Below are 27,646 nucleotides of genomic sequence, written 5' to 3'. Positions count from 1 at the left end.
GAGGGCCAGCACTCACCCCACCCCCCAGTCCGGCACAGCAGCGATTACAAGTTCTGCCTCATCCTGCTAATGAGTGTCCAGGGGGCTGCCTGCAGCGGGTGGGCAGCAGGGCACCAGGGACGGGGGGTGTCATCCTGGAGTTTCAAACTGTGCTTTATGGCTTCAGTGCTCAGCCCTTAGCCTCAGGTTGGCCCCTGCACACTGACCTGCAACACCCAGGCATGCCAGGGACGATCCAGAGCGGCTCCATTCCAACTGCTTCAGTGACCCTGGTCACACCATGGAGCAGAGTCTGGCCCTGATGCTGACATTTCAGCAGGGACACTCGCAACTCCATTGAGCTCTGGCCCCAGCTCTTAGCTCAGCCTCCATCTCCGGGAAGGTTTTCTCCCGCCTCCAGTCCCATCTCACTCTCTTTGGAAGGTTTCCAGCTGCAGCTTCCCTTGCTTTTCTGCATCACAACATTCCCCGTTCCCACTCAGGTGCTTTCTTGGCCACCAGCTGTGTTCCTGTAATCTAGGGACCAGAGCAACTGGGGTGCAGCTCCCCCAGTCGGAGAGTCAATCAAGAAGCACAGTCTCCTGAACCCACCTATTGGATTTCTCCACATAATGCCTGGTATGTGTCCCGTGGCAGAATTAGCAGGAATGAACAGGGCTGAGATGCGCCACAGGAAATAGACTAGGGGTAAGAGGTAACCATCAAAGGACATTTTTTTCTCACCATATCTAATGACAACTCTGACTGTGACATCTCACCAGCTGCTCCGTGCGTGCTCTAGGGAATGCTTCCCATGGGCTGGATCCGGGGGAACCTTTGGCAGTAGCCTAGCACCAAATACAATCAATCACCTGAGCACTATCTTAGTGGAGTCAGTCCCTTTTGACCATTTTCTCTGTTTATTCTACTCAGGGTCCTGTACACTGTGCCCAGCTGCACCATACTGTACCCTTTCCACTCTGCCTCTCCTGGCTCACTCATGCTGTATTTTCCTCCACGTTTTTATTTAGTGTCCCCTCCATTTTTGGACACTGAAGTCAAAGCGAAGCACGTGACCCTGCTGGAGGCTATAGGACCAGGTGACACAAAGTGCCGGCCCAGGGGTTCTGCAGCTGGGTAATGAACTGGCCACAGCCCTTCTGAGCGTCGTGCTATTCAAGCCAGTGCAGGGTACAGAGCCTCCAGAGAGAAGATGAGAAGAAAGGGATTTCTTTCTGCTCTCTGGGTCTTCTGTGTGTGCATCTGAATTAGCGGCCATAGTACAAATGTGTCGGCCATGTGCATAAAGGCTGCCCTGGGTTCCTGAGCTGGTTAGTAGGGTTTCTACTCCACTCCCCATTTGCCTGCTTCCTCTGGCTGGGAGTAATTAGACCATAACCTACAGCCCAATGGTGAGACGTCCGAGCATCACCCTGGCCACCCAGCAGTGCATTGCTTCAAGCCCTGGTTAGCAGCGTCTGTCCGTTGGCAGCATGTTCATGTGTGTCAGTTAATAGAGCTTTCCCACCCAGGGAGGTGAGAACAGCTGAAGATACAAGAGCGCCCCTTTGACCGTGGATGCATCCCCCTCCCGCTTTAGTTAGCAGGGCAAGGTAAAACCAGAAGGTGCTTTATTCTGGGTGCCACATTGGTTTACTTCAGCTCAACTGTCCTTTACTATTCCCTGAACACGGGACCTTTCCCAGGCTCCAGCACAGGCCAGGCTTAAACGACATTGCTGTGTGCTCCCTGTTCTGAAGCTCCCTGTCAACACAGGTCATATTCTTGGTGAATAATGGCCCTTTGTAAGGGGTGGGGTCCGATATATTTTCCATTCCAGGTGCTTGTTTAGAGTGGACTTTTGTACCCAGAGAAACGCGGTTTCTCCTGAAGTTTGGCGCTTTGCAGGCCTTGTGCACGGCTGCCGCCTACCTTCTTGGCAGAGTTTTGTGACTATAAGCAGCTCATTTTCTGGAAGCTTATTAGATGCAGATGAGCATGTTTGTTTCTGCATTTCGACATGTTCATGCATTTGCCTCTCCACGGCCGTGGTTCGGTTTCACTTTGTATTTTGTGGATTTAAGGAGCTGGGGAATACGGTTTGGGATTTAAAATATGTTTTATTTTCAGAAAATGCAAAGTGTCCTTAAGTGTCTCTCTCCCCTCCGCCCTCTCCATTCCCTCTCTGGCAGGAGGTTGTTAGCAATGTTCTTGTCAGGATCAAACCACTGTAATAAATTTTGCAATTCACTTAAAAATACAGGTTCTGCCTTTTTTTTTAATGTATTTCTAACTCCTGTTTGCTGGGTGGCTATTGCTGTCACATCTCGTTCCATTGCTGCTTTCTGCAGCAGAGCAAAGAACTTTCCTGGGTTTCAACACCATGCAAACTGAAGGGCAGATGATGACGTTAAACAGTGCTCAACCCTGAGGATACTTGCCTGGGGTTCCTCTTCTTTGTAACTTAGCTGGTATCCTTAGGAAGAATAAATTAGAGACGAGGGTTGAATTGGTTCCAAGGAGCCACCCAGGACCCGGCTCTCAGTTTGCCTGAACCTTGGGGATATTGTGTGGGAGTCGCACCTTCAAGCCCGTTGCTCTGCCGCAGCTCATGCTGGACCTCGGGGGCAATAGGCATTGCACACCTGAGCCCTCTTCATGAGCAGGCAGGCAGGACCGTGACACTCGTACTCATGGAGAATATGGCTCACATCTATGCACAGGCACGTCTGTGGCTCTTCTCTCCATAGGATCAGAGTGGCTTTGCCAAGTGACCCTAACAAGTGATCTTGAGAGCAGCAGGGTTTAGGGGAGATAGTTAACTTAGGCACTAACCACTTGACATGGCTCTTAGTTATAATTATCAGGCTGTGCTAGGCATACCAAGCCAGCAAAATCCCTTCTCATACAACTGTAAGAGCTTTTTACACCACACCTCCCTAGGGAGAAAACTCACAGCTAGGCGACAGCAAAGCCCAAATAACGGCCTGCATGTACTGTGACTGGGTGTGCGCCTACCTGTATTTGTACACACAAACCCTGCAGCTGTGCCTGTGGGTCAGCAACACACGCACACAAACAACTGGCTGGGCAATTGCTGACACTGTCCAATAATGGCAACTATGTATAAAGCCTTACCACAGGGTCTTCAGTCACCTGGTTTGACAATTTGGGCTCAAAGGTCTTGCAGTGGAGTGTAATTAACCAGGAGGGTTTCAAGGCCCTGAGCCAAAACCCAACTGAAATCAGTAGACACACTCCCATTATCTCCAGTGGGAGCTGGATCAGACTGCAAGAGGGGAGACAGCATGAAGAGAACAGCCTCCATGCTGCACTAAACCAACACTTGCCTCAAAGCTAACAAGTCACACATGCAAGGTGCAGTGTTGCTGGAGTTCTTACAAGCAACTGCCAAGTTCTGGCCCCAGAAAACTAGCAGACGAAGTGATTCCTGATGCTATTTGGAAAGTGCTGCAGGAAGAACGCTGCTTCAGGAGTATACTCAGCTCCTGACGGGCCACACGACAGCAGAACCAGGTAGTTTCTATTATTACTTTAGTGCTACCATGGGGAACACGGATGACGCTGGCAGGAAGTGCCCACAGTGTCTTCACTCAGCACTGGGATTGTCCGGGTACCAGCTGAACGAATTAGGTAATAATGCCTCTATTGGCCTATGGGCCTGATTCAGGAACACAACTAAGCACATGCTTAAAGCCCTGCTTTGCTGAGTGGGGGTGGGCCAAAGACCATGCTTAACGTGCTTTGCTGAATCAGGGCTATAAAAGACAGTGTAGTTACCCCTCTGTACCATAGTCTGCTGGGAAGGAGGTGGCCATTAGCTGGAAAGGCCTGCATCCTACACAAAGCGCTCATTAACTCTCAGCATAACCGCTGCGTGGGTTACTTTGAAAGGGTTCTGAAAAGCAGGGCCCATGGCTCGGCTGGCCTTTGAGACGGAATATTTGTCCCACTCCGGTGCTGACTCTATGGACTCATTCCAGCTCCAGTCCGTGCTTGGCAGTGTCTAAACTATGTTACTGAGCAGAGAGTAAATAGCTTCAGTGAACAACCGTTCAGCTGGGGGCTAGTGTATCACATGAGCTAGCATGTAACAGCCACTACGGGGGCTGGATGGGAACAGTGTCACATCTTGCTGGCCTTTGGACATGCAAAATGGATCAGGTCCACAGGAGTCAGCCACAGCATGAAGGCAGCTTTTCCTTGGAGGTAAAGCTAGAGTAGGCTGAATGCCTGCCTTGCCTGTCATTAAACCAGGACATATTAACATGCAGTAACGTGACTCTTCATGAGGCTAAACAACGCCAAATCACAGAGCCCGGTGTCTTTAAAATCAGCTTTTACTCAGCTATAATATGCAGCAAACCTGATACTGAGCGCACGTGTGCTCTGTGCCGAGGAACACAGGAGCAGAAATCGGCTGCTGCAAAGACCAGCGAGGGCAGGCTAACACGCCCTCTGCCTCTGCGCAGCACTCCACTAGACAGCTGGTAATGAGTGTAGTTCAGCCATCTAGCATACAGGGAGATTAAAATTAGCTGGTTTAAAACTGAAAAACAAAACAAAACCCAGCTACCGTCTGCCTCAGAGAGCCTGTTTCCCAAGCACCCCGCGTCTACCCCCGGCAGGAGCTGTGAGGGGGACACTACAGGTGCCTCGCACTGCACCGGCCCCCTTTGCTGAGGGCAGCGGTGGGCATCCAAACGGTCCTTTACAATGCAGCACTTCGGCTGGTCCTGCTGTTCACACACCTTGCTTTCCCTCTGCACTTCATGGCCTGCAGGTCATGTTATTGCTGGCCATTTGTGGACACCAGCGGTGCAAGGAGACAAAGCACGTGCAGGTTTGGTTTGTTGTTGTTCATCTACAAGGCCCTGGCTTTTAACCTGGAAGAGCAGGAAAGGACCCTGCTAGTCTCCAACAGCCTACTAACCTCTGCGGCCAGGCGCGAGGGTGTCTTGCTGAACACATTCACCAGGTCTCCACTAATCTTCTCTCACTAACACAGGTTAAGGGGAGCAGGGGGACTTAGGCCTTTGCTCCCACACACCTGGTGGTACCCTCTCGGGCTGTTAGCGCATGGCAGGAGCGGTTTATCCGCTGAGGGGGCGAAGCACACTGTCATGAAGCAATGTTAGAAAGGGGAAGGAAGAGGAGGCTGGGGGGCACATAAAGCCCCTTGCGATTAGAGTGAAATAGGGGCTGTCTCAGGGAGACCCCCACAAGGCTTCAATGCTGCTGTTTGTTTGGGCTGCGCATCGGTGAGCTAAGTGAGTCCAGCTAAGTGGCATCCATCTAGAGCTGGGCTGGCCTAGCAAGGCAACCTGGGGAATCTACAGTAATTCAGGAACACGCTATTAAAGCCCACTGATTGCAGTACACCCTTTACTGCGCTCCTGAATCATGATCTGGAGAAACAATGCTGAGCTGATGGGCTGACGCGGCCCTCAGAGGTGTGGTCAATACCGTTCCTTCATAGCCGTTAAGGCCAGCGGGGCTCATGGCGAGCAGTCTGTTTGACCTTCTGCAAGGCACAGGCCAGAGACTCTCACCAAGTGATTCCTGCACCAAGCCCAGCACGTCTGGGTGAGCAGCAGCAACACGAATGGAAAGCCGGCTGACGCGAGACTACGTACAAGCATTGCGGGTGAGGGAGGGAAAGTTTTATTGTGCGGACAGAACAGGAGGGGGCTCGGGCGGTGCCAGGGCTACCTCGTGTGCTGCCTTTTAACGTGACGTGCTCAGGCATTAGATGAGTGAGTGGTAAGGAGAGCGCGTTACCTTTTCCTTCACTTTGCCTCCAGCCCAGTTAGTGCCTGAAGGACAGAGCTAACATTAAAGGACTGGTTCTTGCCCTGGCTAGTGAGCCAGAAACGACACTCTTCTAGCTAGACACACCTAGTTCTGCCCCCATGTTACACCCACCGTTTCACAAATTGCCATGCCCCACTGACTGACTGGCTCATGTTGAGCCTTCAGCCGCCCCAGAGCCCTGCATGGTATTTTCATGGAACGAGTCATTTCGGTTTTTGCCCCGGTATGGAAAGCCTGTGAGCTTTAACTGTTCTAACAGGCAAGAGACGGGGGCAGGGAAAGCTGGCGGAGCCATCAGCTGGCTGGGAGGTGCGACAGGATCACAGCTAGGTTGTGTAGTCCTGCTTCAGTGCAGGGGGCTGGACTTCGTGGCTTTTCAAGGCTCCTTCCAGCCCTACATTTCTCTGATTACTCAGCAGGCATGCATCCAGTGAGGAAATGGGGCTGCAATCCCCACCTCTCCTCGGGGGACACTAACCAGCCTGGGGCTGGAGGGTAGCTTTGCTTACTAGCCCCACCAAACCAATGAGGTTCCAATCCCATTTGGGAAAACAGCTTTCGAGTGGGTGTTTTAGCTGAGCCTTTCAAAGTTTGTCCCTCCCCGTTTCATGGCAGACTAGCAAAGCAGAATGGTGCTACCTACCCAAGGCCCAGAGAGGAACAGCAGCCAGGTGCATGGGAAATAGGTCACGTGTGGATGGCCAGTGAGGAGAAGGGCAGGGAAGCCTCCTGCCTGGCAGGATCCCCAGGCCTGCCTTGGTTTTCGCTGCACAAGTTCAGCAGTTTTGTGTGGGAGGCTGTGGCTCTCCAGGAGGAAATCAAGATGGCCGTTGCGCCTGGCTTCCATGGACCTGCCTTCTGTTTGGAGAGCCCAGGAGGAGGGGGGACTGGGCGTCATCTGGAAAAGCTCCTCTCAGAACCCTAAATCCAAGGAGAGAGTGCGTTAGTCAGTGTGCAGAGAGCCTCTGTATCCCATCCAGGACGTGCCTTGCTTGGCCCTCTGCTAGAGACGGGGCTTGGGCTACTCACAGAAAAGGGGAGTGGGGTCTTAAGTGTTGCAACAGCAGGGGCATTTAGCCTTTATTTGGTGTGCAAATGTGGCCCTGAAAACCCAAAGCTTCCAGATTATGGATCCAGGAGCCTAGACTCACACTGCACAGCCAGTTCCCCTGGCTTGGTCAGTTGCTGATGCCCCTGTCTCTCTCCCCTCCACCCCCCTGCCCCGCCACTGCCTCCCACCCTCACCTCCATCCCAGGTAGACTCCGTGGCTAAGGAGAAGGGCTTCATAACAGACTAGAGGTCACTAAAATAACAGTTTAGAGAAAAACAGTTCGGAGCTATTGTTATTTACTTTTTTGCATAACAATGAAGTTAAAAGTCAAGAATTTTTAACTGATAGAAAGGATGATTAGAAAAACCACCACAGCAAATAATCTGTGGAACTCAATGCCAAGAGGTATCACAGAGGCCAAGTGTTCGGTAGGATTTGCAGAAAGAGCCTTACACAGTTATACGAATGAGAACAGCCACAATTACATTGGCCATGATGTCGCTTTACGACGGCTATAACCCTTCTGCATTGGGCCATGAAGCAACCTCTGAATGACTGGGTGGGAAGAACTTTCTCTTGTGGCAGGCTAGTCCTTAGCTGGCCAGCAAGGGCCTCCTTGTACCCCAGTCTAAAGCATCTGGTGCCAGGCACTGTGAGCAGCAGGCTACCAGGCTGGATGGACCCTGTGGCAGTTCTGATGGCTGTATTTGTCAGTATTTATTCCCACTGGTTGTTTCCCTGACCAGCTAAGAAGCAATCAGATGTCCAGTCAGCTTTTGATACCTCAGATTAATAGGTTATGATTTTTTTTTTTAAAAAAGAGACTATTTAATGAGACGTGATTTGTTAGCGCTGCTTAATATTGATCACAGAAGGATTGGGTCATGGAGACAAGCAGACACTTGTTGCTATGTGTGGCTTAGCAACCTACACAATGTATTCAAAGGGAATAATGAAATTATCATAGGGAAACAATGAAGCCATCACTTGACGAGATGGAGGATGTGGAGCTCTTGTTTGCCAAGACAAGAAAGACACTACCTATTGTTTGCACAAATCTGTGAACTGCCTGGCCCACACCCCCTACGTAATGGGGTGTCATGAATCGCTGTGGGCTATTCCGTTTAATGTGCAGCTTTCTACAGCGGGGCAGAGCTCGCTACCGGGAGAAACGTGTGGCCTCTCAGCATGAACTGCGTCCTTAGCAGGGGAATAGCTCATTGTGAGGCATCTTAATATCAGGTGGAGGTGTGGGGGAGGGAGTGGGGCAGGACAAGAGAATGTCTAGGGGGACTGGAGATCTGTAGCTGACAGCTGGCTCCCACTCTAAATTAAGAGAATTTGCGATAATCTTACTTTAAATATTTTTTTAAAACTTGGCCACAATATTTCCATTCGAATTGTCTTACTCTTACCTGGTGATGTAGCTTTGCTTAGAAACTGTACCCGCCACTAACACTTTTATAGAGCTAATTTAATTGATTTTCCTAGGCAGTTTGAGCAAAATAGGTGGCTACTAAAAGATCATGGTTATGAGTCATGAGTGGCTTTGAATATGATACCAAAGAGAAGCGACCACTAGGACAGGGCTTTGAGGGGAAGACTGTCTTTGTGGTTAAAGTCCTGGCCCACTGCTTGGAAGAGCTGGTTACGGTCCCTGGTATTGATTTCCGGTGTGAGTTTAGGCCAGGGAATAATTGTTTTGGGCCTCAGGTCCCACTCTGCAAAAGAAGCTGGTGGCACTGCCTTTCTCGGCCCTTTTGTCACGTTAGCTTGTGGGCATTATGGGCAGACCCTGGCTCTCACTATGTGGTTCAGTGTGGGCCTGGAGGTGCTACCATCAGATTGCTAATAATCATTACAGCTGGTTGAAATTTCCAAAGTAAACTAACAGCCCCTTTTCATCATGAACATATTCTGCACAGAAGCTGTTTGGCAACGTTTGTGTTGAAACTGTATCATTTATCATTTTAAAAGTAAGAAAATGCCAAAAATGTTTTTTTTTAAATAAATGTGGGAGCGAGACTAAACTGACCAAAAAATTCATTTTAAAAACTCTTATTTCAGCCATGAAGACAAACACAAACATTCAAATACAAATTTCAAAAAATTAAACAAATTATTTAAAATTTTTGTGTGATGTTTTGCTTTTTGTTGTTTTGACCATTGCTAATAGATTTCTAAAATTGTTAGCCTCCTGGGTTGTCGTCAGTATCATTTATGACAAGCTTTAGGTCTGGCTGGAGCAGGAGTCGGAGCTGGGGAGAATCTGTTGCAGCCCCCCTGGGGGCCAGGGTAGGATTGTTGCCCCTTGGACACTCACCAGCACCAGGCCAAGTCTAGGCTGAAATGTAGCAGCTGCCGTCACTAGAGCTGGCTTTACGCAATGCCTAACGAGTTGCATTCACTATAGCCTCTTGCCTCACTTGGCCTTGATTTGCTCCCACTGACGTCAGCCAGCCCCTAGAAGTTATGTACAGCTGAACATTACCCTTCGCTGATCAGGCCATGTACCCAGGAGCTGTGCTGTGTCAGAGCTGCCCTGGGGGCGGCCAGGCAGTGTAGAGCTGGAGAATTATCGTATGTCAGCTCACTTCATGGAAAGCTCATGCTCAAATAAATTGGTTAGTCTCTAAGGTGCCACAAGTCCTCCTTTTCTTTTTGCGGATACAGACTGACACGGCTGCTACTCTGAAACCTCTCATGTATGTCTTGCGTGGCGGAAGGCACTTGACTTTGTGCCCAGTGCTTCATAGCACCGCTGCCACCCTGACAGTCCAGCTGCAGTGGGCTGCCCATTGGGCCGGATGTGGTTATGGGGGCGTGGAAGAGGGCTTGTCAGGCTGGAAGGGGGCTCCTCAGTCACGCTCAGCCTCGGAGAATTGCAAAGCTGAGTCCCGCAGGCACCTGGAGAATGCTACAGGAACTGCTCTTGGCACCAGAGGGGCTGCTACATAAATCTCAGCAGTGCACAGAAGGTGCTGGGCTGTGGATTTTAGGGGACAACTTGGGACGGGCATGCAGGTGTGTAAGCACGCGCATTTCTACTAGCTTTAAAGCACTCCAGGGTTCTAATCCCAGCGTTGCCCCAGGCTTTCTAGATAAGTCAGGTAACCTGCCTATAAAATACAACTAATTCCTCCCTTTCCAGTGGGTGTGACCCCCACCCAGCCTCTGAAACACCTGCAGCACCTCGAGGAGCTTGACCCAAGGTCGTTCTCCCTCACTCAAGCCTGGATAATGCAGCCAGCATTGTGGGCCCTAGTGACAGACAGTTGCATTGGCCCAGATCATCCCTTACTGGTGTAACGCTTGGAGGGAAGAAATCTCCAACAGGACTCGCTGTGCACACTAACGGGTGATGCATCACATCACCCTGTGCATAGCAGGTGTTCTCACCCTTAACCTGGCACACCACACTGGATCTATGGCAGCCTAGGCCAACAGAGTAGAGGCCAGGGCCCCTGACCAGCTCCAAGCATTGCAAGTTCCCCAGACTTGTCTCTGGTGCAGCTGCCTCTGGGGCCCTTTTGTCAGGGGCTCCATGGAAAAGCTAACAGAGCGCCTCTGAAGCAGATCAAGCATCAGTGTATTGTTGAGGGGACGGAGACCCAGAGAGGCTTCGTGAGTTTCCCCAGAGGCAGAGTCAGGACTAGAACTCAGATGCCCAGGCTGCCGCCTGCAGCCCAACCCAACTAGCTGAGCAGCACAAGGGGGCACGAGGACAAGCAGCCATTCTGCTCTTGCTCCGCCAGGTCCAGGTCTCTAAACCCCAGGAAAGCAGCAGTGACTACAGCCGGGCCGTGCTGGGACACTGGTTCTGGACATTGCACAAGCCCTTAGCAGGGCAGGCCATTCTCAGCGTGACTGGGTAGCGAATCCTGAGCCATGTATCTCTACTGACACTACCATGAGAAGGGCCCAGTCCAGCCCTTCGTGACAGCAGCAGGAGCTGAGGGGACTCAGAGCCATGCCAGACTGAGCTGTTAAAGCAGAGCATGGAAATCAATGGTGCTCAGATACTGGGGGGCTGGGCGCTGGGCACATACCTAGATAGGCTGGGAAAAAGCTATCAAGCCATGTGAGGAGGAGCCCCAGCAGTCTGCTGTTTTCCACACTGCCAGCCAAATGGAGGCATCAGGCCGTGGGAGCATCGATATGCACAGGCTGTAAAGGGCTAACTTCCTAAAAGAGACAGGCTCTCTCCCACCTCCCAACACTGGCCCCGAGACACGGAGCAGCTCCCAAGTCTGTAGAGAACTCACTGTCTGGGCTCCAGCGCTGTAAGAGGACTCGTGGGGGGGGGAGGGGGAGGGAAAAACCGAAAAGGTGGCTAAGTGGCTTTTGTAGCAGAGAGGCACAATTCTCAGAGAGCTCGGTGCCTCGTGCATGTCACACTGGTGCAGGTGGATGTGCAAAGCTTCCCAGCTGACGAGGTGTTTCTAAGCAATTCAAGGGGCAATGCCCATTTTAAGGAGCTGTTTGGTTTCACTCACTTGCTCCTCACTGGGGTCAAGCAATGCCTCTTACAGGTGCAGCCTGCAGGCCTGACAAAAGAGTGAGTTTTGTTTGCACCATGGCAGTGGAGGCAGCATCAGGGGTTCCCCTCAGAAAAAATACTGCACCTGCCTACTGTTAATCTGCAGGTTAGTCTGAAAGTGTGTGAGCGAGTGAGAGCACACGTATTATAGATCTGCTGCAGGTGCTTCTGTGACCCGAACGCCTACATTTCCTTCCTCCAGGGGATTTAGCGAGCGGGTCCACAGAGCGCAAGATGCCCCTGACTGCCCTCACTGCACTGGGGAGCACTGTCCCTGGAAGTGCTGCACTGGACCAGAGACTCACTTACCCAGAACTGCACAGAGGCACCCGAGAAGGTTCAGGCAAATTAACAAGTGTGAAGCCAATGCACATAAACGAAAGCATATCAAACCCTGTCTGGATGTGCTAAGACAGGAGTAAAATTGCCTTAGTTCACTGGTATATTAGAAAGTTTTTCTGGCGTAGCTATGTTGGGTAGGAGAGTGAAAAAAAATTATACACCTCCAGTCAGCACAGCTATGCTGGAAAAAGCCCCAGCGTAGCCTTTGGCTGGCATGGCTTAGCCTATTTGGGGCCCTAGCAATCCCAGCAAAGCTCTCTTTTGCCGATTAAGCTGCATCTCCCTTAGGAGGTTTCCCTATATAGCTCAACTGATCTAGCTATACCAGAAAAACAATTTTCAGTGTAAACAAGGTTTTCGGTCACTTTACTTGGGGTTTAACCAGATTTAATTTATGCACATGGACTTCACCCCTTTAACTGATTTGCCTCAGTATTCCAGAGCGTCGCCAGGCGGATGTGGCCTTACATTAGAGCCAGGAGGAGAAGCACTGGGATTAGATGGGGAGGGAGTCAGAGCAGCTACAACTGGCCCACAGGAAAGCATTTGAGCAGCAGGTGCCCTGTGCCTCACTATCCTGCTCTATTCTGACACACTTTAAAGTTTATGTTTTACTACCTAATGTGCTTCTTCAGGTTAACGATTTGATGTGCCCCGTGGTTGATTATTTCTGCCCCGAGATGTGGGGAAATTGTGACATTTCCAGGTGACACCTTTTTTAAAATAAAAGGTTCAACGCACCCTGCACAACTTCTTCCCCATGGAGAGAAAACGTCATCCGGAGACCAACAGCTGCTGGAGTCCCGCCAATGCAAGGTGTGTCCCAGGCCAACTTTTACAGCCATCTACGTAACCACATCCCAGAAAAGCTTCATCGGATTTAACAGTACAAAAACAACATCCATCTATCCATCCATCCCAGCCATGTCTACAGTCCCAATCCCCGTAGTAGCGGTGATAGGTGCCAATACCCTGAATCTAGTCTAAAGAGTTCTCAGAAGAACCAGGCAAAGAAGCCATAAAAAAATTAAATCTGAGCTAATCAGTGGTGCTGGAACATTTTAAATAGTGGGGGTGCTGAAAGCCAGTCCCCTGACCGTCCCCTCCCCCTGAGCTGGGACCAGGAGCAGGGTCGTGTCTCGGGGGGGCCAAGGCTGGGGCCACGGCTGGAGGCGGGAGCATGGCTGGCCGCCGGGACCCCTCAGCCACATGCGGGGCCAGAAGTGGAGGCAGAGGACCTGCACCCCCACTTGCAGGGCAGAAATAGAGGCGCAGGGTGGTGGCTGGGACCCCTGGGTGCGGGGCCTGAAGCGGAGGTGCGGGGCCGGGACCCAGCACGCAGGGCTGGGAGTGGAGTTCCGCATAAAAGTTGGGGGTGCTTAGTTCCTGAGCCTATGGAGTTAATGTATGCAGATGGGCCTTGGTGAAGGCACTGTGCCTTTCATTAACACAGTCTCTGTCAGTTTCCCCTTTTCATAGTCTTTAAGAGGAATAAAACCAGCACTGCACAAAACAATCCCCACTGGACAATATCTTCCTGGAGGAACTGTCATCAGGGCGCTTGAGAACTGAATCATGTTTGACTGTGAGATAGAAAGGGACACAAAATATCTTAGGACACAAAGTACATTGTGCAGAGGCTTTTGTGTTCACTGAATATTTAAACCAGAAAGGAAATATTTATTTTACTCTGATACATTTTGTCTCCCTCAATGACAGAGGCATCACAAAGCCCTCCTTTTGTCTAACTGCTGGCTTCAGAAGTCCTCAAACACATCTGGACAGTCGGAGGTGTGCATTAGTGGGGCTTGCTAATGCACCGGGGGGAAAGAATTCTCTCACACGCTGAGCTGACCAGGACGCCTTGGCCAAACTGCAAGCCCAGCAAGACAAGGATCAATCTCACCGAAGGCTCAGGTAAGTAATATTCACAGACTGGACTCTGCCCCAGCTCCATTGATTACCACTGAAGTTAGGAGCCTAAACATGCGCAAGGCTCTGGGCTTCTGCCATCAGTGGTGAAGAAATGTCAGCATTACCTGCGTGCAGCCGTGTTCTCTACTTACCGGCCTGGCAAAAGCCCAGCTCTGGCACTAACTGATTGTGTTATCTTGGGCAAGTCATTTACCTAGTGAGGGTAATTACCCACTGGAACAATTTACCAAGGGGCATGGTAGATTCTCCATCACGGACCACTTTTAAATCAAGATGGGATGTTGTCTAAATGATCTGCTCTAGGAAGGATTCTGGGGCAGCTCTCTGGCCTGTGTCATACAGCAGGTCAGACCAGATGACCACAGTGGCCCCTTCTGGCCTTGGGATCTATGAAAAGTCTTGGTCCATTTGCCCAGCTGTAAAATAGAGGGAACAGCCCTGACTTACCTCCCTGGGGCGCTGTGAGCCTTAACTCCTGCGGCGGTGTAACATGCTTTAAAATTCTTCTCCTAGAAGGTAGTGCCAGGCACCCCAGCCAGGCAGTGTTACTAATTAATAACCATTAGTGATTATAAAGACAAAGAAGCCATGCTTTATGCTTCTTTGATTCTATGCCAGCCAACCCAATGCAACAGCCACAGTTCTAAGGGTGATTACCATTTTCTGCTGCAGAACAGCAATTCAATCAGCAGCCTCACAGGCATCTTTGGCTTCTTAAGGGACTTTGGCATACTGGCCATTTTAGGAACTGCCCTATGCTTTTCTACCCAATCTTTTGCAATTTCCAGTTTACCATTCCTCTGGGGCTTGCGGAGAAGCCCCCAGATCCTAAGACCCCTGCCTCTCCAACACAGTAGTTCTGTTGTCTGCAATCTACGTCTCATCAGTTCTCGTCTCCTTGGCTAGCTGAATATTCATCTCCGCATAATACGGGGCACGTGTCAGCCGTTTGTCACCCAAAGCTCTCACAGGCCATTACCAAGAGAGGTAAATGTCATCACCTGCACACTGACATGGGGCTGGGAAGAGACTGAGGCATGATTGGGTCACAGGGTGAATCACCGGCAGCGTCTGGGCTAGAAGTCAAGTCTCCTGCTTCGACCACTGCACCTCACTTCCGCTCCCTGGGAAAAGAATCTTTCCTCAGACCCCTTCAGTTTGGGAGGTACCCCCTAGCTTTACCTGCACATTAGGGCTGATCTGGATGGGGCATTCAGTGCTTTGCTGCCATCTTTGCCCTTGGGCAATCCTGCATCTGGCTTTGGGAACTCAAAAAACACAGGTTCTCTATAGCTCAGGGCAGGAATTTTGATCCTAGCAGCATCAGCTGGTGACAGATTTTCCTTTCACAAAGCTAATAAAGGGCTCTGGCACCAATAGCCAGTTCAAAAATGCACTCAGGGGGCAGAGAGGGGTTTGCATTGCCTGGATGCACGGGCTGGGTCCCTGAACTCAGCCCAGCCAGCAAACCTGCTCTCTCTGTCAGCTGAGCACAATAGTGGGAGACTGGTGAAGATAATGGAAGAATCCAGTCAAAGTCTCTTGCCATACTTCTGACAAGGCAGAGAGTTGGCTGCCTGGGAACCGATGGGGGCCAGCTTCTGGGCACAGCAGTGGGAATTTCTAAGCATGGCATCTGCCTTCAACAGCTGTCCAGCAAAGTGCTCCCCGCCCCGTACCAGGCAGAAGCCTCACCTCCTTGGAGCTGTGACCTTGAGCAGATTCCTTTGGTTGTGCCCAGGAAACTCCTGCAAATCTGAAGTGAGTGGTGGGCTGAGCTAGCCAGGGGAAGTTGGAACTGGCCCAGCTAGGGACAAAGGACAGGAGCAGAGCTCTGCTCTCAGGTGAAACCCCTCCCTTGGCAGCAGGAGGGAGCACCAGCCTCTGGAGAGGGGAGAATTCACTCTCTGTCTATTGATGCTACTTACAGAGCCCCCCCACCCCACTATCTGAGCACCCTCCTCTTTACCGTATTTATCTTCACAACATGCCTGGGGGGTAGGGTAGTGCTATTGTACAGCTGGGGAAACCGAGGCAGGGAGCGACACCCAGGTAGCACAGAAGGATTAGCCCATCTTTCCTTCTGGGCTCCCAAGAGTGAGGAGGCAAAGCTTAGGGGCAGAGTCAGTTTCTAATTCTGCTGATTTCTAGTCCGGCCTTGGTCTTTCCTTCTCATGAAGTGTTTCCACACCACAGGGGCCAAGATCTGCCCCACCAGGCTAGGCAAAGCATTTCAGAAGAGAAGGACATTAAGCAATTGCATTTACCTTTGGAAATCCGGCCTTTCCAACCCACACCCTCCCTGGCTTCACCTGCCGGCCACAGCACTTTCTCTCCCAGTCACCCAGCTTCAGTCACAGCCCTATCTCCCTGGGGGGTGGGAGGCGGGGAGGCGGCTTTAGCATTCCCCAAGTCAGCAAGTCTCTGCAAAGAGCGCAATGTGCCTCTGCCCAGCCCTCCCAGCAAAGCGATCAATGATCCCGCCGCACCTGGCACTGCCCCCCCGAAGGAAAGCCAGATGGCGTTGTGCTTCGACGGGAAGAGCTCCATGCACTGGGTGCAGGCGCAATGTGGGTGCTTTCAAATATCTGGCCCATCCGGCACACGAAGCTGTTCTAAGCAGCTACAGGCGGTGACAGCGCTCCTTCCAGAGCACGTGGCACGAGGGGTTGGTGACTGGCAAAGTGCAGCATAGAGAGGGGTAGTGGAGATAGCAAGAAAGGTGTGCATACAGGAGCGCAGGGGTTCTCAACACGGAGAGGCGGGCTGGCCATTGCAAGATGTGGCATGGGCACACAAGACGGCTCTCAGCAAAGCATGGCTCTGGGTGTCTCGAGCACAGCCGGTACGTGCAGGGCTTGGTGAGGTTTGCAGAGCAGTGAAACAGGATGCAAGGAACACAAGATGGCGAGCTGCTGGGAGATATGGCGCTGTGCATGCAAGGAGGCCCAGGACAGGGCAAGGGTAGCTAACATCGCTTCCTTGGCACTAGCCCTGCCTGTGCAGCAAGGGAGTCTCCTAGCTGAGAGCCAGGTCAGTCTGAAATGTGGCATTTCATTGCGGCTGGGCCATACAGTGCTCTGTGGACATAAGAACATAAGAGCGGTCATACTAGGTCAGACCAAAGGTCCAGTTAGCCCAGTATCCTGTCTTCTGACAGTGGCCAGTGCCAGATGCCCCAGAGGGAATGAACAGAACAGGGAGTCATCAAGTGACCCATCCCGTCGCCCATTCCCAGCTTCTGGCAAACAGAGGCTAGGGATACCACCCCTTCCCATCCTGGCTAATAGCCATTGATGGACCTATCCTCCATGAACTTATCTAGTTCTTTTTTGAACCCTGTTATGGTCTTGGCCTTCACAACATCCTCTGGCAAGGAGTTCCACAGGTTGACTGTGTTTTGTGTGAAGAAATACTTCCTTTTGTTTTAAACCTGTTGCCTATTAATTTCATTTGGTGACCCGTAGTTCTTGTGTTATGAGAAGGAGTAAATAACATTTCCTTATTTACTGTCTCCCCACCAGTCATGATTTTATAGACCTCTATCATATCCCCCTTTACTCGTCTCTTTTCCAAGCTGCAAAGTCCCAGTCTTATTAATCTCTTCTCATACAGAAGCTGTTCCATACCCCTCATGATTTTTGTTGCCCTTTTCAGAACCTCTTCCAGTTCTAATATGCCCCCCCCCCAAAATTTCAAGAAACTTTCAAGAAATTTCAAGAATCTCACTTGAGTTGAGATTGTTTGAATGTTGCAGTCTCGACAAAACTCCATATTTTGTAATTAAAAACAGAATGAGGAGAACATTTCTGCCTGTGTGCATGGATCCCCCCTTTCTGCAGCCAGCCCTCCTCAGTGCAGAAACAGGTGGTGCAAGATGACTTTTAATACACTCAGCAAGACATTTATCCCAAGCACAAAGAGAAGAGGAAATGACGGAGGGAGAAGTTACCTGAGGATTTGAACGCTGTCAGCTCTACAGCCTGAAAGAGGGGAGAATGCTCGTTAATTGAGATTTGTTCAAGGAGGGAGTTTCCAAGCCCCCAGGAGCCCAGATCTGTTCACAGCCACATTCCCCAGGTCAGAGTGGGGCTTTTTCCCTGCCACCAGTGCAGCCAAAAGGGGCTTTGCTGCACGCGCTCTCCTTTCCCATCACTCCCTGCAGCTCCACGGCTTCACAGCTAGGGGAACAACCCTGCCCCTCATGTTCACGGAGCTTCGGTGAACTCCCCCACGGGTGCCTCCTGGGCGTTCTCCCCAGTGCCCAGCACGCGTGCCTAGGGAGAGCGCCCCAAGGCATGAGAGACCTGCACTGGCAGCAAGCTCTGCTGAAAGTGGGGCTCCCGTCCTTGCTTGGGGCAATGCAGTGGACTGGGCACAGTGCTAGGACATACAGAACAATCCAACGCAAGAGAGGACCAGACCGGCTGACCTAAGCCAGCTTCTCCATCTCTGACTGCACTGGATGGAGCATAGGACCCCCCAGAGCCGGCTGTGGGACCTAGCCAGGCCCTAGTAAAGACCACCTGCACCATAAGGCACCCTGGGGCCACCTCCTCCACCCTCTCTTCCACAAAATATTTACTAATTTAAGGCCTAATCCTGGCAATGGCTTCCCAGCATCGCCAGCCCCACGCATTCACAAATCAGGCAGGCTCCGAACAACCACAAGATTGGCTTAAAAATCACAAGGTTTGTTTAAATGATAAACTTTAGACAGGAATGGCAGAGCTGTTTCTGTCCCCTAAGCGCTGTTGACAAGGGTGGGAAGGATTCACATTCAGATATTTTGATACAAAACAGGAGGCCAACCTGATCTCTTCTTAAGGAAAACAGTATTGGCCGGCTGCAGCCTCTAGGTTCTACTATTCTTAATCTTATCATCATCAGTTTTACTTCCAGTGGGGACCTGTCCTGGCTGCCCTGTTCAGCCAGATGACAGTGAATGGTGATGACCGCTGTTCAGCTGAAATGTTTGCACAGTCCACCCAAGGGGCACAATGAAGCACCATGAGGCTAGAGGGGGTTTAAACACATTGGAGGTGCCAAAACCCCAAAACCTTTCACCAAAAAATTTGTCAAATACAACGTGAAGTGAATGCAGTGAAAACACTCTGATGTTTGCTCCTAAGGGAGCACAGCATTTTGTCATTGTAAGTGTTTTCAGATTTATTGTAAAAAATGGCTTCTTAATCAGAACGAGACTATGTTCAACGATACCATTCTGAATTCACAGCTCATGCCCGTCAATTACATAAGGGATTCAGTCAGGGAGCTGAAACAATACATGTGACTTATGTAACTAACCTGCACCGCAGGCTAGTCAATTGCATGGTGCATTAACACACACAGAGCACAAGCTGCAACAATGCACAAATCTTACATTCAAAAATGTTTACAGTATATCAGCCTCAAAATTCACGTTTCCTGAGCAGTCACTTGTGGAGCTCAAACGTTCATGAAGAGAGAACATGAAAGAGTTGCAAAAAGTCACTTGTGAAGACAAACGAATATTTAAACAAACAAACTGGCTCAGCTTTGCTTCCTCCCACACTGGCTCCTTGGATACTAGGGAATTTTGTATTTTGATTGTTGTTGAATTTGTATTGTTTAGAAAAGGAAAATAAAACATTTAAATAAAAATATTTAAGTAACAAACAAAAAGAGAAGCTCTGGATGACCCCAGCATGGAATCAAGCTAATTCTATCTTTGCCCCTAGTCTACCAGCTAGGAAGTGCTGTGGCCTTGGCATTTAGGAAATCTACAGGCTCCTCTATTAATGCCCTGTGCATTAGAAAACTCAAGCCTCCTGGTTAATCTCTTTAGCTCATGTCTCATATTTTGTGCCAAGTAGCTTAGCAATGGTTCTAATTTACAGAGCCAGCAGCTGCCTGGGTCAGAAAAGCACCTATTGGAAAACCTGCCAGGTATTTATCACCCGGAAGAATAGCAACATTAAACAAAAATAAACCATGAGAGACAATAAATACTGATTTTACTAAGTTGCCTTGAAATAGAACAGAATGTTATCTGTAAGATAAAGAAGATAGCACTTCAAAAGCAATAAAGGAGACAGAGAGAGAGAGAAATTTTGGTGTATATCTAGACCCTTTGGTAAATTCCACACATGAAAATAGCATTATGTTTTTTTCTGAAGAAACTATAGTTAACTTCTATGTCAAGTGCACAGAACAGTGCATAATCATTTCAGTGGTGGGAATGGAAGTGGTATCAGAATAGTCACATTTAAATTATTCTCCACTTTACAGCATGCCTTGTTGAACTTGGTAGAAGATTAGATGCTGGGAAATGAAATGGGCCAACTGAACAATATCCCATTTGCACAGAACGTAACTTGGGTGCTGAAACACACCACAAGCCCTTTTCTAACTTACTTCATTTTGGGGAGGCTTGTAGCCATGACCTCATTTCTGTCTTTTCATTCTGATTGCTCAGTTCCATTTGTGCTTTTATGGATGCCCCTGTTATAAACAGACCTGGGAGTTGATTCCCTCTGATACAGAATGGCGAAAAGAGACCACAAATGTTACCAACAAAACTAGGAATCAACATGCAGCAGAGAGACTCCCCCACTGCTCATGTGTCAAACCAACCCGCATCTCTCCCTTCCCTCTGCAGTCCAGGAGTCAGCACAAATGGGTCTAACAGGACAAGGGCCCTTTATATCCAGGAGCTGGGCATCCCCCAAACACACAGACAGTTGATTCTCTTTCTACTATTTGTCTTCCAAGGGCAGGGATAGACAGACGCCTCCTTACTCGTTCGCATGGGTGGCAGGTGCGCTGATTGCTTTCGAGCAAGCCCAGTACGATGGGGTAGAGCATGAAGGATGGCAATGTCTATAAAGGGGCTACATGGGCCACTTTACACCAGAGAGTGAGATCCCCCCCCCCCCATGTCTGAGTCCATAGCTCACCCTCACCTGAGGAGCCCTCCTGGGGCTGTCTGAGAACCCTAGACATGAAGACGTTAGGCTGTTTGCTGTGACTCCCAGTAGATAGTGCAGGGCTGTTCCATTCTGTATGTTTGTAGGGCCTTTTGTCTAGTCTAGTTCGCGGTGCCCTGAGCCCCGGGGTTTCCACCCCTTTCCCTTGGCCAACTTCCTGGCAAGAAACTGTTCAGTCTAACAGGCTGCACTTTCTTATCATAATTTCACCCCATTATTGTTTGTCACATCTGCTGCACCACCCTCCATAGGCCAGTGATTTGCAGCCTTCAGATACTTCATTACAGGGTCCTTTTACTGGGGTAAATTCCTTCAGCTTCCCAACCCAATCAATGCTTAGCAGGAGGCGCATACCTACAGTGCTACCAACATGGCTCACAAAGTCTGCTACCACCACTGATGGACCTTCACAACTCCCCCAGGGAGGAGGTAACTGATATGAACCCCATCTTAGCAAAGGGGCAGCTGAGCCACAGACAATTACGTGATTTACCCAGGATAAGACAAGACATCTGTGACAGAGCTGAGAATAGAACCCAGGAGTCCTGAGTCCTAGCCCTTTGCTATAAACACTAGACAACACTCCCGCACTCCTGTCAACGTATCTATTCTGCATATGAAAGGTGGAAAATAATTCAAGACATTACGTACCGGTCTCTCTGGTGACATCATTGAGGAAATCCCCATAGGAATTTTAGCACCAAAGTTTCCTAAAGTGTGAAGTGAGACAATGAATGTGGATACACCTGGAGAATGGAAATGTGCATTCCTTTCAAAGGGCTCTATCATTTATTCCCCCAAAGTATCTCCCAAGGAAGTAAAGGGCCCAGCCGGGCTGACTGAAGAATTGCAAGCTAGTTTTCAGAGCTGCCAATCGGTTTGAGCCTGTGAACTTTTCTTTCTCTAGTTTAATCTAGTTTCTCGATTTCCGGCTCTCTCCCCCCCATATAAATCGATGTTAAAGTACCAACATGCTTCTCTGACTAGAAGGAAGGCCATGCTGTTCAGGGCCAGCTGCAGGGGCAGAAGCCTTAGGCACCAACTTCCAGGAGCACCATGCTGCTGTGCCCCTCAACTTCCCTCCCACCTCCAAGGCACTGGGGGTGGAGACACTGAAAACATTTTCTGCCCTAGCTGGCAAAATGGCTCAGGTCACTCCTGGTGCTGTGTCTTATGGATTGAGGATTCCCCACATCCGCTTGCCTTGAATGCATGGATGACCCATATACACAATAGGGACTGATCCCATTGAAGTCAATTGGCCTTCTACCACTGTCTTCTTCGGGAGCCAGACAGCCCCTCAGTGCTGTATTTATATTTTCATCAAAGTTTCTCTCTCACTCCAAGGAACACAAACCTAACAACATTCATGTCCACTACGATGCTGGCAGACCTGGTGCCAGCTGATGCTCAGGTGCCCATGTCTCTCAATGGACACTGACAGATGCCGTCATTATTGACAGACGAGGTATTAGAATGATAAGAAAAAGTGTTTAGAGTCTGTTGAATGCTTGTGAGATGCTCCCTGCATTAATCTCACTTCTGATATCTGTGCTCCATATTGTAAGGTAACATTTGAGCTTCTGTGACTGTATGAATGGCCATAGAGGAGAGGGATGTTAATCAGTGCAAAAAGCAGGAATTGTTATGCCCCTGCCCCCCAAAGAGGAGACACGTTGAGAGGAGACGGGCTCTGGGTGGAAACCAGAGTTTCTACAAGTGGAAACCCCCTACGTCAGGATCGAGAAAATGTCAACAAAAGGGGTAAAGACTCTTAGGCCTGGTCTACAGTGGGAAAGGAGGTTGGTGAAATCTAAGCCTAGACCTCACAGCCCATCAGGGTATGTGTCCTGGTTTGGAACAGCCTGCCCTGACATTGGCACTCATACTCTAGAGTCACCATTGGGAACTTCATAACCATGTCAAACTTTCCAACTCTGTGGTGTTTTAGAGGGTTCAAAACAATAATGCAAGGGATGAAATTGCATGAAAACTGGACCCTCTGGAAAGGTCAGCCTACCTTCCCCCGTGCTCTGAATCTGTGCCAGCAGCACTGGCAACCTGAAAACAAAGCTGAGGTCCCAGAAGGGGCTCTTTACCTTTGTTGGTAATGTTCTTCAGGGGGGGATCTTTCTGCACAGGGCTGGACAAGGCGCTCTCGGGCGCGGAGGGACTCAGCTTCCCAGTCTCCCAGGAAGCTGTATTTCTTGGACTTGACAGATAATTGATCGGATGAGAACAGTTCTGCAAAATGACAGAGAAGCAGGACAACCCTCAGGAATCTGCGACACATCCGTCTTTAAAGGATTTTGATACCATGCATCATTTTAAAAATCTGCTGCAGCTGTTTTCTTAACTCTCACCTCCTTGCCGATAAGGCCACTCTTCGGTCCGTGTGGATTCTCCAGGGAGGTCTGCAGCAACCGCCCAAACTGCAGAACCAGTGGCACGTTCTCCTCCACCCTCCCCAGTACTGTTCAGGAGGAAAATGATGTCCCCCGACTCCAGGTTTCTGAATATGCCAGGTCCATTCAAAAGACATTCCCAGGGCCAAGTTTTGTCCTACAATGCATGCCCTGAGGGTTCCCAGGGCCAAGTTGTGTCCTACAATGCATGCCCTGAGGAAATCAGGGAGAGCCCAAATGTACCCCGGAGAGCAGACTTTGGCTACAAACCTGGATTTAAAGGGGTACTGTGGAATGTGATAACTCCATGTTTTAAAGATCAAAGTCTCACATCAACCAGAGCAAGGGGAGAGGCCTTTTGCCTGGCCTTGGAGTCAGTCACATCCTACAAACCTGTGATGTGATAACTCAAGCCGCCCTGTTTTGTGGATCAAAAATGCGTCCACGCCCAACTCACACACACAACAATCCACAAATGAGGCATGATGGGAAATTTCAGCGTTTGAGCCTTTCTTTAGAGTTTAGTCTGAAATCCCTGGAGAGACTGTGGAGGGCTGAGAAGGTTTGGCCAGCTGCGAAGAAGAAATCAGCACGCCCTATAGGCTACATGGCTACCAGAGGGGGTTGATAATCCCAGTTGGTAGTGAGGGATGCCCACTAGATTCTATGCTTTAGATTTGGGGGAGGGGACACAAACTGGGTTTCCTAGAAATCCACCATTGTGAAAAATGAAAAAAAACCCCATCCTCTGAAACCAGCTTGTGTTTAATGAAACCGAAGCAGCATCTCTGCCTCACACTTACTGTGAACGAGAGCGCTTTCTTCTTCTCCTTCATCCTCTGTATGGCGTTCCTCACCTGAAAGTTGAGCAGGGTCATGAGACAGGGCCCGTGCTGTTCCAATAAAACAACATCCTCCGGACAAGTCAAGGGGGCAAAAGCAACAGCTGTTGCAGGAGCAAAGGGCCAGGACAGAATATTAACCTTTGCATTTGATAAGATTCTGGTTACCAGTTTCATTTCTAATATAGGACTGTTCCGAATATGGATCAAAACCGAGTGAGAGCTTCCTCTTACCTCACTGTTATAGATTGCATAGACCAGGAAGATGTACAAGCCCTAAAAACAAGAGAAAATACAAAATATTACGGGCTTGCAATAGACTGACCATTTTGAAACAGGGGAAGTAAGACACTGCTACTGTGTGCCCGGACGGCGCCTAGCACAGGGGTAGCTCCTATTATTGTTCCTTGTGATGCCACCGGAACATACATGCTTCAGAAATCTCAGCACTCAGACCTGCTAGGGTTCATCTCCAAGCCAGTATTGTGCTCTGCTCACAGCCGGCTGGATCTCCAAACTGATTCCACCCCAAACCTCAAACTCTACTTCTCAATACTTGTTCCACTCCCTGCTCTGATTGTGAAACAGACGACCCCCATCAGGTTTGTCTCTGCAATCTCCGTCTTCTAACACGTCCCCTTCAAGAAGTGGAAGAGAACTATGGGAATGGACTCTCAATACGGAACGATCCCTATACGCACTGGCTGCTACTGTGAGTGTGGACAGATCCTAGCACAAAGGGGGCCCTGAGCTTGGTGGGTCCCCAGCACTACGTTAATAAATGTGATCCATGGCAATAATAGACAGAACTCAGATGACTTCATTCAAGAGCAGTTAAAAGGAGAAAGAGTCTTTTCATTCCTCCCCACCCCTTCCTTCGGCTACCATTGCAGCATCCACACACACTCGGTTTTGCAGGGATGTAGGCACAGCCCCTGGCAGGCAGGCAAATAAGCACCTAGTGCCTTCCATGCCCAGGGGCTGCTCTATTGCTCTGTGATGGAGCTGGATGGAGCTGAAGAGCAATTGCAGCTGTCAACCCACTGACTCCATCAGGCCTCCCTACCACTCCCAAGCCCAGGGTTCCCCGCTTCATTCAGTGGTGAACGGGAAAATCCCTCCAGAAATTACTAGGTGGAGCTCCCCTCCCCCCCTCAAAAACATAAACGCGGGGAGACAACCCCTGTGTGGGAACGAGTGAAATTCAGGAACTAGACATCCCTTCCTGACAACTGAAGTAGCCACAGAGTGAGCCCAGATGGATGCAGCCTTTGCGTGGGCAGGGCAGAGCAGAGCAAGGTGATGAGGCCTTTTCCTTTTCAGTGTGATAGTCTATTGGTGACAGACCATGGCAGCTGAGTGGTCGCCAGATAAGCCAGGGGCTGCTTGGGGGGGGTCCTCTGTCCTCCTCTAGCAGCAGCCAGACTATCAAGAGTGAGGAGTGCACAGCCAAGGCTAACACAGCTCTGTCTTTTAGCTCACGCAGCAGTGGCTCATGCGTTAAGGGTAAGAGGTGCTGGACTTGATCCCCACTGAGCCATGTCAGTATTACAGCCCGTGCTAGGGAGATTCAAGGTAAAATGCGAGGCAGATCCAAACCTTCCTACCAAGGCAGTATTGTGAAACCCAAACCCACCACGCTTGTCCTCCCTCCCCACTCAGAGAGGGCTAGAGATTGGAGTATGGACCTCATGCTGTCAACTCCACAGAAGCTCAGCCACCACCAGTGACTCCAAAATACGGAGCACCAGTCAGAACCTCATCCCCAGCCTGCTGTCCAGTAGAGAAACAGCTGTAACAAGACACAGGCCTAGAAAGAGCACCACCTAGGGGTCAAAACTGGGCTAAGCACCAGGGACTAATTACAGCTTTACACAAAAGAGTTTGTCCATAAAGGCAGTCCGATCTGGCCCACCAGATTTATGTTACATCTGCCGAGAGTTTGTTATCGCAGCTAGATAAATCAGCAGCAGTAAGAAAAGTCATTCATCTCGTCTTCAATGAGCCTTGCTCTGCATCTGAAAACTCCTGGCAAGCACAGTGGTAGCAATACCCTGGCATGGTGCCATGACCTGTCCTTCAAACAGCAGAGTTGGTCACTCCTACAGACCAGATTTCTGGTGCGGCTGCCAAGACAGGTCTTCCTTGAAATAATCCTTTTGTACAGAACTGGGAGGAGAGGTGGTGATGTCGGCTGGGAGGGGAGCCCGGGAGAAAGAAGGCCCAGCTGCAGAGAGACTGAATGTGGATAAAATATGGAAGAGTGTTAAACTGGCACAAAATAAATCACAAATCCAGTCCCAGAGACCCAGAGAATTTGCAGATTCTCAAAGCACTTTGCAAACATAGTTGTCTTTTCATGATAGGTGTGTGCAGCGCCTTGCACAATGCGGCCCTGACTCCTGACTGGCACAACCACAACAGAAATACTCAATAGTGAGAAGACAATCTCTAAAGCCTCAAACTTCAATGGTGAGCAGGTCACAATGGTCTAGGGTAGGACAGTGAGAGTTAGGAGAGCTGGACTCTATTCCCAGTACTGTCATCGACCTGCTGTGGGACCTTGGCCTTCACCACTCAATGCCTCAGTTTCCCCATCTGTAAAAATGGGGCTAGTGACGCTTACCCATCTTTGCAGAACATTTGGGGTGAAATCCTGGCTCAACCGAAGTCACTGGCAATGGCTGTAACGGAGCCAGGATTTCACCCAAAACTCTGCAGATGACATGTGTCCTATAGGTGGGATTTTTAAAAGCACTCTCCACTTGTCTAACTATGCTGCCACCGAGCACTGGTGGAACAAGGTGAGCACTTCTGAAAAGCCCCCTGCAAGTGCTAGGAAGTGAGGGGATAAGGTCACACCCTGTGCGCTATTCTACCCAGAGAACTGTTATGAGAACAAACACTCCCTGCTGCAGAATGAGTGTTAGTAATTGTTTGTCAGGCCTGGCGATGTGCCTGGCGCTATCCAGGACAGGACAGCCACAGAGAGCACACAGTCTAATTCCAGAAACCCAAAGATCTATTGGTTAAAAAGTCAGGCTCTTTAAAATGTGAAGTGTAAAAAATAACTTGATAGGACGGCCCACCACACAGAGTTCAGTGAAAATAAATCTGTGCAGCATGAAATTTAAGTGGATCCGCACACAAGCTGTGGGAAACGTGATGAAGAGGACATCCCAGCAGTGATGAGTCTCGCGCCCAATACATCTCTTGGCTCGACAGCCTGGCCAGGTGGCCAAAGTGGCAAAACCCAAAACCAGACAGTGTGGGTCTTGGCCCAGAGGAGCCAGCATCACCCGTTACCCAGCCGAGCGGGACCAGACTGCCCGATTCCTCCATCTGCACCTGCTGCTGAGACGCAGCCTGCGGGCCGTCTCCCGGGGGCAGGAACGATCGCTCCCAGATTCTTTACAAATGGGATCAGTTTGGTCACTCGGTCCTAACGTTTTGCATGTCTTAGTCACACCCTGCATGGCCACCCCGGGCTCCCAGCAGGATTGCCCACATTATTGAGGAAGCTGCCGTTATACGGTGAGGGCACAGGACTGACAATCGGGAGGTCTGTGTTCTACTCTTCCTGCTGCCACTGCCTTGGCAAGTCCCTTCACTTTGTCTTGATGTCCCTGTCTGTAAAATGGGGGTAGCACTTAAACCAAGTACAGTTAGTCACCAGATGTCAAAGGAGATTTTGGCCTTCTGTAGCAGCTGCCGTACGCAGATTTCAAGCACAGCTCAACACTCCCAA

At 50.0% G+C, this 27,646-nt stretch overlaps 1 protein-coding gene across 2 annotated transcripts in view; it reads right to left on the bottom strand.

Annotated features, from left to right (window-relative positions):
- Positions 1-2,130: 2,130 nt before the first annotated feature.
- The window catches only part of ADGRD2 (adhesion G protein-coupled receptor D2), a 68,880-nt gene continuing 43,364 nt past the window's right edge, over positions 2,131-27,646 (bottom strand). The window contains exons 22-27 of one of the 2 annotated variants that reach the window (XM_077835779.1): positions 24,133-24,174; positions 23,860-23,913; positions 22,751-22,895; positions 21,303-21,361; positions 17,636-17,666; positions 16,531-16,763 (exon numbers count right to left, since the gene is read on the bottom strand). In XM_077835779.1, coding sequence (XP_077691905.1) covers positions 16,738-16,763; positions 17,636-17,666; positions 21,303-21,361; positions 22,751-22,895; positions 23,860-23,913; positions 24,133-24,174 — 357 coding nt within the window. In that variant the 3' untranslated portion in view covers positions 16,531-16,737. Of the gene's footprint in view, positions 6,736-16,530; positions 16,764-17,635; positions 17,667-21,302; positions 21,362-22,750; positions 22,896-23,859; positions 23,914-24,132; positions 24,175-27,646 lie in introns of those variants that run through there. The other variant, XM_077835781.1, reaches the window with a different exon arrangement.

This window comes from Eretmochelys imbricata, chromosome 16, assembly GCF_965152235.1.
Source record: "Eretmochelys imbricata isolate rEreImb1 chromosome 16, rEreImb1.hap1, whole genome shotgun sequence".
NCBI classification, from domain to species: Eukaryota; Metazoa; Chordata; order Testudines; family Cheloniidae; genus Eretmochelys; species Eretmochelys imbricata.
The sequence above is the reverse complement of the archived record's forward strand: the minus strand, read 5'-3'. Positions and strand labels throughout refer to the sequence as shown.